The sequence below is a fragment of the Myotis brandtii genome, unplaced genomic scaffold, assembly GCF_000412655.1.
Source record: "Myotis brandtii unplaced genomic scaffold, ASM41265v1 scaffold23, whole genome shotgun sequence".
NCBI classification, from domain to species: Eukaryota; Metazoa; Chordata; class Mammalia; order Chiroptera; family Vespertilionidae; genus Myotis; species Myotis brandtii.
Window position 1 is genome coordinate 2,651,386 of NW_005358649.1, and position 14,001 is coordinate 2,665,386.

At 40.4% G+C, this 14,001-nt stretch overlaps 1 protein-coding gene across 7 annotated transcripts in view; it reads right to left on the reverse strand.

Moving 5' to 3' along the window:
- Positions 1-14,001, reverse strand: part of NCOA2 (nuclear receptor coactivator 2) — a 249,509-nt gene that overhangs the window by 75,122 nt on the left and 160,386 nt on the right. For all 7 annotated transcript variants that reach the window (XM_014539821.1, XM_014539824.1, XM_005866357.2 and 4 more), the window contains 2 exons: positions 11,391-11,495; positions 8,714-8,886 (listed from right to left, as the gene is read on the reverse strand). In XM_014539821.1, the coding sequence (XP_014395307.1) occupies positions 8,714-8,886; positions 11,391-11,476 (259 nt within the window). In that variant the 5' untranslated portion in view covers positions 11,477-11,495. The remainder of the gene's footprint in view (positions 1-8,713; positions 8,887-11,390; positions 11,496-14,001) is intronic.

Below are 14,001 nucleotides of genomic sequence, written 5' to 3' on the forward strand. Positions count from 1 at the left end.
TTTTTTATTCTGGGATTTATTTACCTTCTATGGCTGTCACTGGAACTGAGAGCCGGCTTTAGCTCTGAGGCTCGGCTCCAGCTCTGAGACCTCGGCTGCTGAAAGCAGGTATCTGGGTTTGTTTGGCTTCTATACTTGAAACACTGTTGCAGCTCCAGCTCTGAGGCCCGGCTGGCTGAAAGCAGGTTTCTGGGTTTGTTTAGCTTCTATAATTGTGACATTGTTTCTTAGAGTGCAGCTCAGAGGCTGGCAGCAGCAGGCGGGGAACCTTGGCTTCCTCCATCACTGGAGCAAGCAAGCCTCCTGTTCGCTTCAGCCGCCTGGCTGCCGGCCACCATCTTGGTTGGCAGTTAATTTGCATATTGCCCTGATTAGCCAATGGGAAGCGTGTCGGAGGTACGGTTAATTACCATGCTTGTCTATTATTAGATGGGATGATTCCTCAAAAAATTAAAAACAGAACTAACACATGATCTAGTAATACCACTTTTGGGTACAGATCCCCCAAAAAATGAAAGCAGGGACTTGAACAGATATTTGTTCACAAATAATCATGGTGTATAACAGCATTATTCACAATAGCTATAAGGTGGAAACAATCCAAGTGCCCACTGATGGATAAATGGATAAACAAAATATGGCATATACATGCAATAGAATACTATTCAGCCTTAGAAAGGATGGAAATGCAGATATATATTACCACATGGGTGAATCTTGAGGACATTATAGTAAGTGAAATAAGCCACTCATAGAAAGTAAATACTATACCAGTGATGGCGAACCTATGACATGCGTGTCAGAGGTGACACACGAACTCATTTTTTTGGTTGATTTTTCTTTGTTAAATGGCATTTAAATATATAAAATAAATATCAAAAATGTAAGTCTTTGTTTTACTATGGTTGAAAATATCAAAAAATTTCTATATGTGGCACGGCACCAGAGTTAAGTTAGGGTTTTTCAAAATGCTGACACGCTGAGCTCAAAAGGTTCGCCATCATTGTACTATACCATTCCACTATTCTAGATAACTAGAATAGTCAAATCCACAGAATAGTGGTTACCAGGGGTTGCGGGGAGGAGAGGTGAATAATTATTACTTAATAGATCAGGAGTTTTTATTCGGAATGATGAAAAAGATATAGAGATGAACAGCAATGAATGCTATGCATATTTTACCACAAGAAAAAACGTCAAATTAAAATCAATTCTCAGGGTAAGGTTAATTGTATCCAGAGTCTTTAATCGAGAAGTATTATAAGCAGAAGTGCAATTCTTGTATTTTATGAATTATTCTTCACTGTCACATTCTTAGAAAACAAAACAGAATTCAATAGCTGATATGCTGGTAAGAGCCCGTCTGGAGTAAAAGCTGAACTAACAATTATAATAAGGCAGAAGGCCAAGTTTTACTAGACTTTGCACTCATGGCAAAACACAAGCTGTTAAGAGGTCCCCATTTCTTACCAACAAAGCTGAGATGAAAAACACCATGATCACTGCTTTCCTGGAATTATTACTTTAAAAACATCAGGGGTGACAGAAAAGATGAGATGATTTAAAAAACTGGACCCTTACACTTATTATCAGAGATAAATGACTCAGTATTTAGGAGAGGTGATCATTTTCTAAGTAGAAATGAACTAAAATATTTCAGCGTGAACAACACAGTAATAAGAGGAGGAAAGAATTGGTAAACAACATACGTGAGTGCCTCTATTTGTCCACCCCCAAACGATAGGCAAAGAGATAACCAAGCATGACTTACACTTCTTCCTTTCCTACAGCCTGCATACAGACCTCTGATGGAGCAAACGGCGTGAGGGAAAGAGACGTTCTTTAGGGGAGCATGAGAAACAGCTGAAATGAGGCCAAATATCTTAATGCCATTGTGGTTTTCTCTAATTTTTCTTACTGATTTCAGATTTGCCTCAAGGGATCTTCTTGCTTCTCACTACCTCCTCCCCACACTCTTAGCTTAGGGTCATGTTTGGTGCCCTAAACTATCAAACAATATCTGATACTAAGATATTTACTACAGAAGGAATTCAATACTGCTATATGGTATTAGATACTTATTCTTTTCAAGCTATCTCCTTGAAAAAGTTGCTCTATATAATTAATTAATCGTTAGGGAAATGTAAATCAGAACCGTAATGAGATATCACCTCATCAGGATGGCCACTATCAAAACACCAGACAGTAACAAGTGTTGGTGAGGATGCAGAGAAACAGGCTCCCTCATGCACGGTTGGTGGAACTGTAAAAGTGGTGCAGACACAGTAGAAAAATTAAAAATAGAAGTGGGTGTTAATCCAAAAGTATTGAAGACAAAATTCAGAGATATTTCTATACCCACACTCACTGCAGCATTTTTCACAATAGTGAAGATGTAGAAACAACCTCAATGTCCACTGATGAATGAATGGATAAATATGATATGGTAATGTGATATGTACATACAGCCTTAAAAAGAAAATCCTGTCATATATTACAATGTAAATGAAACGTGAGGACATTATGCTAAGTTAAATAAGCCAATGCCAAAGAGACAAATACTGCATGGTTCCACTTATATGAGGTATCTACAGTAATCAAAGTGATGGTAACAGAAAGTAGAAGGTGATGGCCAGGGGAAACAGTGAGTTGTTAAATGGGAATGGAGTTTCTAGCACGCAAAACGAAAAAGCTCTAGAGAACTGTTGTTCAACAGCATGCATATAAATAAGATAATGCAGACTTAAAAATTGTTACAAGGATAAATTTATTGTAAGTGTCTTTTACCAAAATTAAGAAAACCACCAAAAATCCAGCCTGGCTGGAGTGGCTCAGCTGGCTGAGCGTCATCCTGGGCACTGGTTCAGTTCCTGGTCAGGACACATACCTGGGTTGTGGGCTCCTGGTCGGGGCATGTACGGAAGGCAACTGATCCATGTTCCTCTCTCTCCCTTCCCCTCTCTAAGCATGTCCTCGGGTGAGGATTAAAAAATAAATAAAATAGTTGCATGTATAATGATTTCTTACTGTACAATCCACTATAGCCTGAAAATTAACCTAAAGTACACAAGAACAGTGACGGTTCCCTCTTGTTTGTTCTACCAGTACAACAGGTTGGGAAGATAGGTTCTTACCCATTTGCTTAAAAAGAGAAACAGAAAACAAAACCAAACAAATGAAAAGACAAAACCACAAAAAACTAAGAAAAATGTACTTTAAGCCTAAACCAAAAAGAGAATGACACCAACAGCGAAATGTCAAACAGTGGCATTTGTGCTCTGTACACACAAGTCCCATGCCTAGGACTGGGCATCTCCAGAGCCTAGAGACCCTGGTAGATGACTTCAAACCAACTCGGCCAAAGACGGTGAGGAGTCCGATTTTATGGCACCTTCGCCAAATTCTAGTCCTTTTCAACCTCAAATCCAACCGGACGCTTCACTACATGGTGTTCCCTCCAGGGTCCTGTGCCTTGGCTCTGGTTCCTCTGCTCCGTGCCTGACAAGCCTCCCCACCCCCTCACCCACTGCTTCCCGGCCCAGCCCCATTGGCCACTCTTTCACCTATTAAAACCTCACTTACAGTAAGGCCTGCTTCTGTAATCACACTTATTCCCACTGTCCCTTTCAGTTCCACAGCTGGTTGGTTGTTTACAAGTCGATTTCCTCTCAAATGAATGAAAGCTCCAAAAAAAGTAAAAACAAAACAAAACAAAAAGCCCATGTACTACTGATTGTCAGATTCCCCCTCAGTGAATAACAATGTCTTGCATATAGTATTTACTCAATAAAATTTATTACTGAATGTTTGCTCTTGAGTAAAATCAATACAGGGAGTGGGGTGTCAGAATTAATTTCTTTTTATAATAATACAAGGCAATCAAGGCAAAACGGGATGCCTCCTTTCTAGAGTGTGGAAGGCAGTGTAAGTTGTTGAAATTAGAGGTCATGTCATAAATTGTTAAAATCATGAAGCATTAGGGTACATTAAATTATTCAAAACCTCTTCATCTGAAAGCTGTTAAACTAACAAAAATAACGTTTTCATATACTTAAGAAAAAATAATAAGGGGTCTGAGGAGAAAATAAGAGCAGGAATTCCACCCCTGCTCACTAATTTCATTAATAACATGAGCCATTGAGCCACATAAGAATAGGAAAGTGATTTATATGCAGATCAGCGAAAAAACATTTTATCTTCATTCAAAATTGCAATGTCAAGAGCAGAATGCCGACCACAGGTTATATTGTCAAACAAGGAAAGAAAGTTTGATTTATTTTTATGAAAACAGATAATAGCTTCAGATCTCCAATAGTAAGATAGAGCCAAATTCATTCCTGTGTTCAAGTAAATAAGAGTGAAATAAAAATTGCCATGACTCTTGCCCTCTTTAGTTCTCCTTAAAGAAAAATTCTTGAACATGTCACTCAGGTAACAGGGACAAGCAAGAGCCGACAAGGTCCACCAGAGAGCTGGAGAGGGGGCAGGTGATTTGACCTTTTCATATAAGTTAATGAATAAGACAAAAGTGAAATAATAAAGATATATGGTGAGGATATTATATGTAGAAATGCAATTGTTTCTCAACTCGTGAGTGACTTTTTTGCTGCATTGGTCATAATTTTTGTGTGTGTATGTATTGGCTACGTAATGTTCTAATGTTAATTATTAATACTTTCTCCACTACTTTCTTATGTTTAGAATGACAGTCAACAAAACAGTAAGTCAAGCCTTGATTTGTAGAGTTTACTGTTTTTTAGATTTCCATGGTGTGAATACTCGGTATTGAATGCAGACTTCGGAAGAGATGTGTAGTAGCCACCACTACATAGTATTTCTCTCATGTAAATAGATATGACACAAAGAGCCTCTACAGCATAGATAAGGGTAAAATGAAGTAGCATAATTAGGAAATGATGAGCTTTCGTTTTTCTTATGCTTGTTTTGTAATATAATTTAATTGTAAGTCTATATGATTTTTAATAATGGTTGTTTATCAATTGGCTTATAAAAATTCTTGAAATGTAGCAATTGGCTCTCATTGGTTGATGCGAGTTGACTCCACTAAATCACTGACCCTCACCCTCTTTAAAATACTTCTTTATTTTTTGATGCTATCCTTAATATTAGGGGCAATTCAAATGTACAAAGTAATCTACAATCCCAATGTTCTCATACTGCCACTACAATCAAAACTGTATCATTAGAAAAATCAGAAGGAGAAATGAGAGTGACCTTTTATGTTGCTTAGTCCAACAAGTCATTTCTTCAGATAAATACATGGAAGTGGTACTGCTGGGCCATGTGGTAGTTTAATTTTTAATTTTTTTGAGGAATATCCATACTGCTTTCCATAGTGGCTGCATGCATTTACCATCCCACCAACAGTGCACAAGGGTCATCTTTTCTCCACTTCTTCCCCAACACATTCTTTTTGTCTTTTTAATAATAGTCATTCTGACAGGTGTGAGGTGATATTTGTGGTTATGATTTACATTTCCCTGATGATTACTGACATTGAGCATCTTTTCATATTTCTATTGGCCATCTGTATGTCTTTGAAGAAGTGTCTATTCAGGTGCTCTGACCAGTTTTTAATTAGGTAGTTTGAGTCAATTTTATTTTTTAAGAGCATAGGAATTTGCCACAGAAATTTCTATTTAACTTTTCTGATTAAAAGTGTGAAATTGGACATTGTAATCCAAAATAGACTATTGTATTTTTTGTACTACTTATTATTCTGTGAAACAGAAGCAATATTAGCCCTCCAATGAGGAAATCGGTTTTTTCACCATTTATGACCGCTGTTTGTAAGGTATAGAAGCCTGAAGTTTTAAACACTTATCAGCATCGTACCAAACAGGAGGAAACATCATCCTTCAGTATCAAAAAGCTGCTGGAATGGTTCAAGCGCAGACTCTGGACCTGCCCTGCTCCTAACAAGGCCCACCCAGTGTGAACGCTCTCCGAGGGCTGGTGGCTACAAACACGAGTCTCCCTACCACTTCATACAAGAGGATGCTCCTTTATGTGAAGAGCTGGTAGTTCCCCTCCAAGTTCCCATCCGTTAGGCCGTTAAAAACATCCCTTCTTCTCTCCCTTTATTTATGAAGCAACGGAAACTTGAGGAGCAGCTGATGACAGAGTAGACTTGAGTGCAAGAGCTCGTCATGCTGGCTGACCTGCCTGCGCCTTGGACACTGGAAGGTTCCCTAAGGATGAGCCTGGCATTCCCGACGAAGTATTCTTTGGTGCAACATCTCATGTAATCCAGCTTAACTTCTCTAGGACAGTAATGATTCCATTCAGGCTGATGCCTGTGGCTAAAATACAAATTAAACTTGGACAATGTTGTCAAGATGATGGTTAGATTTATTTATACTGAGTAATGGGGATCGGCTGGGTGGGCGGGCATACGGAGTGAGACAGAAGGGCTCGGGTCACACTTCTGTGTTGCTCTTGAGCCCTAGTGGCTGTCAGCTGCTGAGAGAAGCACGCTGGCCCATGCAGAGCTGGAGGGGGTGAGGGGCAAGCACAGACACCAAGAACCTCACTGCTTCAGATGTCCCTGGAGGGAAGGATGTCCATAACCACCCCCTTTCCATCTGAAGGAAGCACTCACTGTCTGAAGATCTTAGTATAAGTGATGAAAATGCCACCTCTGGGAACGCTACTTACTGAACACCTAATAACCATCGACTGCGACAGGCACTTGCTGAGTGTGTTCACTTAGCTCATAAATTTTTCAACAACTGTGCAACCTCGATGTTGTGCTTGCTAAATTCTGAAGGAGGAAACTGAGTCTCAGAGAGAGGAAATACTTTGCCCTGGTTCAAACAGCTTGTCGGGGGCAGAACCAGGGCACAAACGCAGCTTCTGTCCTATTTGCTTCTAAAGTCCTGCTCTTTTTAAAGACAGTTTACTAAACACGAAATCTTCTTACAGTACTAGACTAGCTGAAAACTTAAAAGTGTATTTGTTCTTTTCATTTGGTTTTTAAGTTCTGTTTCCCCTTTCAAAACACATTAGTTTTCAAATTAATAGGAACATTATTAGAAGAATAAGACGTGACAGGGTGTTTATTGTTGCTGCTTCTTGGGTGGTTGTGGTGTGCAGCCCATGATTAAACCCACAGTGAAAGTATGGCACAGGCCCAGTGTGACACATCCGAACGTGTTTGATGGTTTGAAGGGGGAATTACCAAGGTTTTGCAAAACTTTAAAACCTTGTGCAAGACCTTGATAGAAAAAAAAATATATATGTAACTGTTTTAAGTGTAAAGTACTGCCTACCATGCAATGTTCACAAAATTGAATTATTCAAAATTTAGAAATCTGAAACAAGAAACTTAGTGATTTCTCCACTGCAATGGTATCAGCAACCAGAAATATGGCAACTGCACAACACTGTGAAACCTTAAGCAATTTTTTCTCCTAAGAGCTTTAGGAATATTATTTTATCCGTTTGCTGATACCAAAGAATGAAGATACACACTGGAGATTAACTGAGTTTTTGGTAACTAGTGAGTGTCATGGGGAAAAGGAGAGAGATGAAGGGAGACTGAGACAGGCATTGAGAGGGGAAACGCCTTGAATGGTGAATGTTATGATATAATCTTGACAGAAAAGCCAGGAAATAAAGACTGATTTTCAGGGTGGGCTGGTATTAGAAACTGCATTGTGTATGCTATATGTATATTCCTTAGAAGTTCTTAGAAGACAGAATTACATTTGTAAAATTGCTTTATATAAAATTTAGCTTAATAGTACATGCATGAAAATGGAAAAGGCTCTGATGATAATATGAGAGTAGGTAGCTGGGATTTTATAATAGATCGGATCAGGCGGTTTCAGGCTCATATACCTATACAGACAAAGACATCACTGTTCTAAAATCTGCCTCTTTTGAATATTACATAAAAGGTAGATACTCTAAGAGGATGCATTCAAAAACAGATTACAGGAGATACTCATCTCCCTCGCCCTGAAGGGAAGCAGCGTGTGAATACTTCAAGAGCATATATTGGCCCTGAGCACCGAGGCACTGTTCATACTTGCCTAATACAGATTTTTTCTTGGCACCACAAAGTCTAATGTGTTTTTTCAAATATTATTTTCTTAAAGTTTTTCTGTAGGCAAAAATATCAAAGAAGAGAGGCAGAAAATGATCTCAGAAAAAAAGAAAACCCCAGGAAGAAAGCTGTCATGTTCTGTGTTTCAACTTCACAAAAGAATTCCGTGTAGAGGCATGAGCCTTTCAAATCGCTTGTCACTCAGGATATGAAATTCTAATCTAGTGGTGCGGCCGGTCGGAGCTCAGACTTCATCAAATATGCTGACGAGCTGGAACAGGAGGTTCACTTCCTTACTTCTGGTCTCCATCTTCGCTTGGCTCGTCTCTTGCAGATTATGACAGTCGCTTGCCATGCAAGCTCCGGAAGTCCAAGATGGGCAGAGGCTGCGGGCACCTCACGGAGTTTACCAGACGAAAAGTGACATCACCCTGCCGCACCTCAGGGAATTGGTGAATTTTACATAAAGCCTATTTATACACCACTGCAAGTGATACTTGCATTCATCTTGCTCTGTGACATCATTTCCTCATCAATAATTTAAGCTGAAGAAATGGATTAAAGGGACTCTGAAGAGACTTCTCACACATGGAAAACCAGAAACCAACTAAACTCTCCAAAATATCAATTTGGTCCTCTTACCTTGTTCTTTGATCTGACGGATTTGCTTCACAGTTTCTTTTAAGATTGCACATTTGTCAGGTTTGAAGTTAAAGTTGTCTATGTCGTTAAAATTTGCAAATATCAGCTCTGCAAGTTCTTCGATATATTTATTTTCCTGTTCACGATTGCGTTTCTCAGTGCTCCTCTTGGGGCTAAAAAAACAAAACAAAACATGTTTTTATTATGAATTTGAAGAAGAACTATTTTGAAAAAGATAAGCATGTCAAACAAGTTTTAATACAAAGACAGCCAACAGAAGTTATTTATGTAAACACAAAAGTACTTTGGGGGTGGGAGGAGAGAAACCTGAATTTGCTCTAAATGTTGCATGTTTTTTAAAAAAATTAAATTTACCCCAGTTTATAATTATATATTTACTTGTGTCATCATATGTCCAATGTGCTTACTGTTTCCACTGACACGGATCAGACAATTTGCTCACCTAGTGCTTGACACCAAGCGTGGCTATGAAATTTATTGCTGAGTAAGTAAAGGATTCCTTTATGTTTTAGAAAATGGAAGTTACGTCTATAAAAAGTTTGAAGTTTATGTAAGGTCAATACAAGAAAGGGAAGTTAACCTAGTTAAAATAAAAATAAATTTCAACGATTTTTGATAAAGCATAAAAAGATTAAGATAAATAAATCTATATAATTTCACAGACTTCTTCAAGATGTTAGTAATCAAACCAAACAGGCTTTTTAGATAATGCAAAATCCATAGTACCACTAGAAACAGAAGCGAAACTGACCAGGGTAGTTGTTAACTGTCCAAGCTGAATGACATGCAAAATATAAACAAACGATCCAAGTTCAACTAAAGTTTTAAAACGTTAATGGTAGGGAGGGGAAAAAACTGGCAAGATCTTCTCATTTGAATTTGATAAACAGCAAATTCAAGAGTTCCCTTTGATAATAACAGTGGACCTTTTTGTTCTCGAGTACAGTAGAGGGCCCACTAAAAGACATTCAAACAATACAATATATAAACAAAGCAAATTGTTTAATGTAGCCGCTTTCTGTATTTTTAACAAATTGGAATTATCTGCATATAACAGCAGTTTATAAAATCCTGTAGTTTGTAGTAGACTTCCATATATTAGCTTCTAAATATTAGATTTATTTTCACCAACTAATAAACCTAAGATAGAATATAATTTCCCCATTTTACATTGGTTATACCATTTGTCCAAGATCACCCAGTAGAGCAAAAACCTGAATTTGGTTTTCTTAAGTCTCATGTGTATTCCTCGTTTCTAGCTGATTAAGTGCAGGGAAAGGGAGGGAGTGGCTAGAATTTGTATAGGAGCCAAGTTCCCCTTCTGGACCCCTATACCCACCTCTTCCTCCCTCCATCTCTCCCCTCTCTCACTCCCCAAGACAATAAGTAAATGACAAATAGGTGAAGGGGGAGCTGTGCTACCAAGATGGGAGAGTGCCAGGGAGAGGGCTGGAGTCACCCCCTCCCCCCCACTCCCCATGGCATCTGCACAGAGAACGCCCCTCCACGGGAACACGCCAGTTTACCACACTGCCTGCTGGAGGAGGGCTCTGAGCGCTGCAGGCAGTTTGACTGACGGACTGTGGTTAGCCAGGAAGTACTAGGGAATCTAGAGGCAACACACAGGAGCTGGGATGTGGACAGTGGTGACTTAACAGGCTTATTTTGCTTGGCACTACAAGGAGAGAAGGAAATATAAAACACTGGCTCTTTGCTCTTTCTCCTTCTCTTCCTCTCTTAATGACGATCTCTAGTCCTCTTCTCTGCTGTTCCCCATCTCATCATTTTACTGGCCATTTAATAGAAGTTGCTCTTTCTATTTAAATTTTAAAGTCAATGACATGATTTAAATATTCTTAACAGATTTTTTTCATGTCATCCCATTAATAATGTCCACATTCTTTTTCACAATAACCTGTATTGTGTTCCAGGTTATAGACATTTAAATAGTTTAAATACAAGCCTACAAGCATTTAGGTTTTTCCTAACTTTTTTGCAATGATGAACAACGCTGTTCGAAGTAAGCTCAAACATACATAATTTTGCACATGTAAAAGTATACTGTTGGAAAATTCCTAGAAGAGGAACAATGTTAGTTCAACGAGAATATGCATTTATAACTTTAAAAAGGTACTGCTAAATTATCCTGCATGGAGGCTATAACAACTCATACATCCACCCATAATATATGACATGGAACTTGCTGTAAAACTTTTTGCTGTGCTCACTGCAGAGCCACAGTCTTTGTTATAAAATCCAAGCAAGCGGATATAACATTTCATGTCTTGCTCATTAAAACAAACAAAAAAACAGAATAAAACCCAGTATAAAATTAACTGCAGATCCTTTTAGTTTGGGATCTTCTTGTCTTTATGACAGTGTGATCGAACAGAAAAGAGTGTGAAAAGCTCAAGATTATGGAATAAAGAGGTTTTAAGCGTCAAGTACTCAGGGGATATCAGAAGAATGTAGCTTTTCTCTTCTTAGAAAAAATAATAAGATCTGTAACTGATTAGCATCTCCAAAATGTCAGCTAAATAATACATATTTGATTAACTGTTAAGGAGAAAAACCAATCACAGTATCAAATCAGGCGTAAAATCAGTGCTACAATATCAAAGAAGCCGCATGTGGCTTCTGTGGGCAATCCTCTAACCTGGGTCCGAGCTGGTCAGGACATTCCTTGCGCTTTCTTGTCTCTGCCCTGGACGGGTCAGAGGTGTTTTCTCCCATCCCACTCATCTTGAACACATATCAGCAACTAAAACAGAAAACAAGGGGGAAAGTGAAAAGAGCTGATGATCAAGTGTCTGATCAACTTACCAATAACGAAAAAACTTTGACTCCTATCAGAAATTTGACAACGGTTTTGACTGATGTTCGAGTATAACTTTTAACAAAAAGGCTGCTTTTTTAAAAATCTTGTTAAAAGGTTAAGCAAATGTAAAGGTTACAATTCATAAAAACAAACAAGCCTACCCTTTCACCAGGCCTCGTATTTCATCAGTACCATGAACCACAACTGCTGGCCCTGGTTTCTGCACCAGCCTCCAGTTTCAGGCGTGCTCTTGTACATGTGGAAACTACAGGTGTTGTAAGGGGCTCCTCCCAGTCTCTGTTTTGGGTTGGCCAATGCGAAGCCCATGCTGCAATAGCTCACCCATGACAGAATGCTCTGGGAAGAGGTAGTGCCACGCCACAAAGTTGGACGTTTCCAAATCCGACCAGGGAGATATGACACCTCTCTCCTAGGCCCGCACAAGGCCTCCCTAAGCAGTGGCCCTCTAACAGGAGGTTCCTACCTCCCTGCTCCTCCCTCAGTGCTCCACCCAGGGCAGCTCACCTACCTGAGCACACTTCCCAGCCATGGCTTCCTGTCACATCCCTGACTCCCTCCCCTGCCCTCCGTGGGTTCTTGCTGCTATCACCCAAGGTTTTAAGATATACTAAAAAAATCAGGTAACATTACTGACCCTAACCGAGGAGGAGAATTACTGGCTCCTGCTGGCTGAATACCTTCCAGTAAGAAAATATAAGGACATATAATAAGAAACAGTGTGTTCATCATTAGTAGAATCCAAATAATGTTTAAATATGCAAATCCAACAGCAATAGAGGCTGAGTTCTCAACAAACTAACAAAGAGACTGAGAAAGATTTTGAGGACATAGACCAGGGGTCCTCAAACTTTTTAAACAGGGGGCCAGTTCACTGTCCCTCAGACCGTTGGAGGGCCGGACTATAGTTTAAAAAAAACTATGAACAAATTCCTATGCACACAGCGGCGGCAAAAACACCCGGCGGGCCGGATAAATGTTTTCGGCGGGCCGCATGTGGCCCACGGGCCGTAGTTTGAGGACCCCTGACATAGACAGTTGTTACTCAAGGTGTTCAATAACTGCTAACTGCCCCTCCCCCCAATAAACAAACAAACAAACAAACAAACAGCAGCCCAAAAGGTTTTATCCAGCCTGTAAAAATATTTCCTAGAGCTCAATTCCATGCTATTTCCTCTGCCTTCTGTCCCCCAGGCTCCTAAAATCACCTCTGCCCTCCTTCTCTTTCTGTGGCGGCTTTTCTTCCTTTTCAGGTTGGAAAAATTGGAGGGAAGGGCAAGTCGGTGGAAGGTCAAGAATTTGAGAAAGGGGAGGGTGGGCTAAGAAAACACCACCTGAGAGTGACCACTGTATCGCTGTCACCTACCGATCACACGGCCCACCTGTCCCCTCCTCGTAATCCGGGTGCTCAGGCTCACTACAATCACTCCTTCTGGACTCAACTCCGACCCACGGGGGCAGCGGAGTTAATTTTTTTAGGAGTCACGTGTAAGTAGGACGAAGAAACACTGTAGCGGCAGAGGGAGTTCGCACCAATTGCACATTGTATTCAACAGGTCACACAGGAGGGGACGAATCTGAAAGCCAAGGCCTGAGCTTTCTGCTGCCGGGAGCAGTGTAACAAGCCCCAAGGTCCTGCGCTGTCGTCAGAATTCTGGGCTGATAATAGGCATAATCTGTATTTAGTTACTATTCATTTAGCATTCACTCTGTACCAAGAAATTTACAGATAGAACTTAATCATCAAAACCGGACCATGAGCAGCAGTAGGGCTGAGAAGCAAATGGCCAGCATCCATGTCCAACTGCACCTCTTGGTGGGACCTTACAAAGCCGCCTCTCATGCCTTAATGACCTCTTCTGTAAAATGGGGTAATCAGCAGCATCTCCAGCACAGGGCTGGGGAGCAGATTAGCAAGAACTGGGACGGAGACCCAGGCCGACCCACTCCTGCTCTTCACAGAAACGTACAGCAAAGGGTCTCCCATCAAACAAGCCAATCTTCCTCTAATCACACAGTCACGGGTCAGGTGGGGGAAGCAGCAAGACCTCCCCTACACATCATGCACTCACTGAGCCTTGGTCCGCCAAGCTGGTGTGTGAGGAGCACGGAGGAATGTTCTCTCCAGAAGAAAACCAGGCGAGGGGGAGAGAAACAAGTAAAAGGTGAGGGTGTCATACAGCCGTATGCACTCCTCTGACTGTGACGCCCAGGAAAGAAGCCCAGAGGCCAAACAAAAACCTGGACACCAAACTCTTCCCAGGTGATGCCCTACACTCTGTATTTTTTCTGTATTTCTCTTGGAACCACAATTCCCAGGGTTTCACTCATGAGCATGTGACAAAAAACATTACTCGTCCAATCTAAGAAAGCTTCCAACACCGCCACCGCCGCCACCATCAGAAAAATCCCAGGAACTTTTTACCCTGGA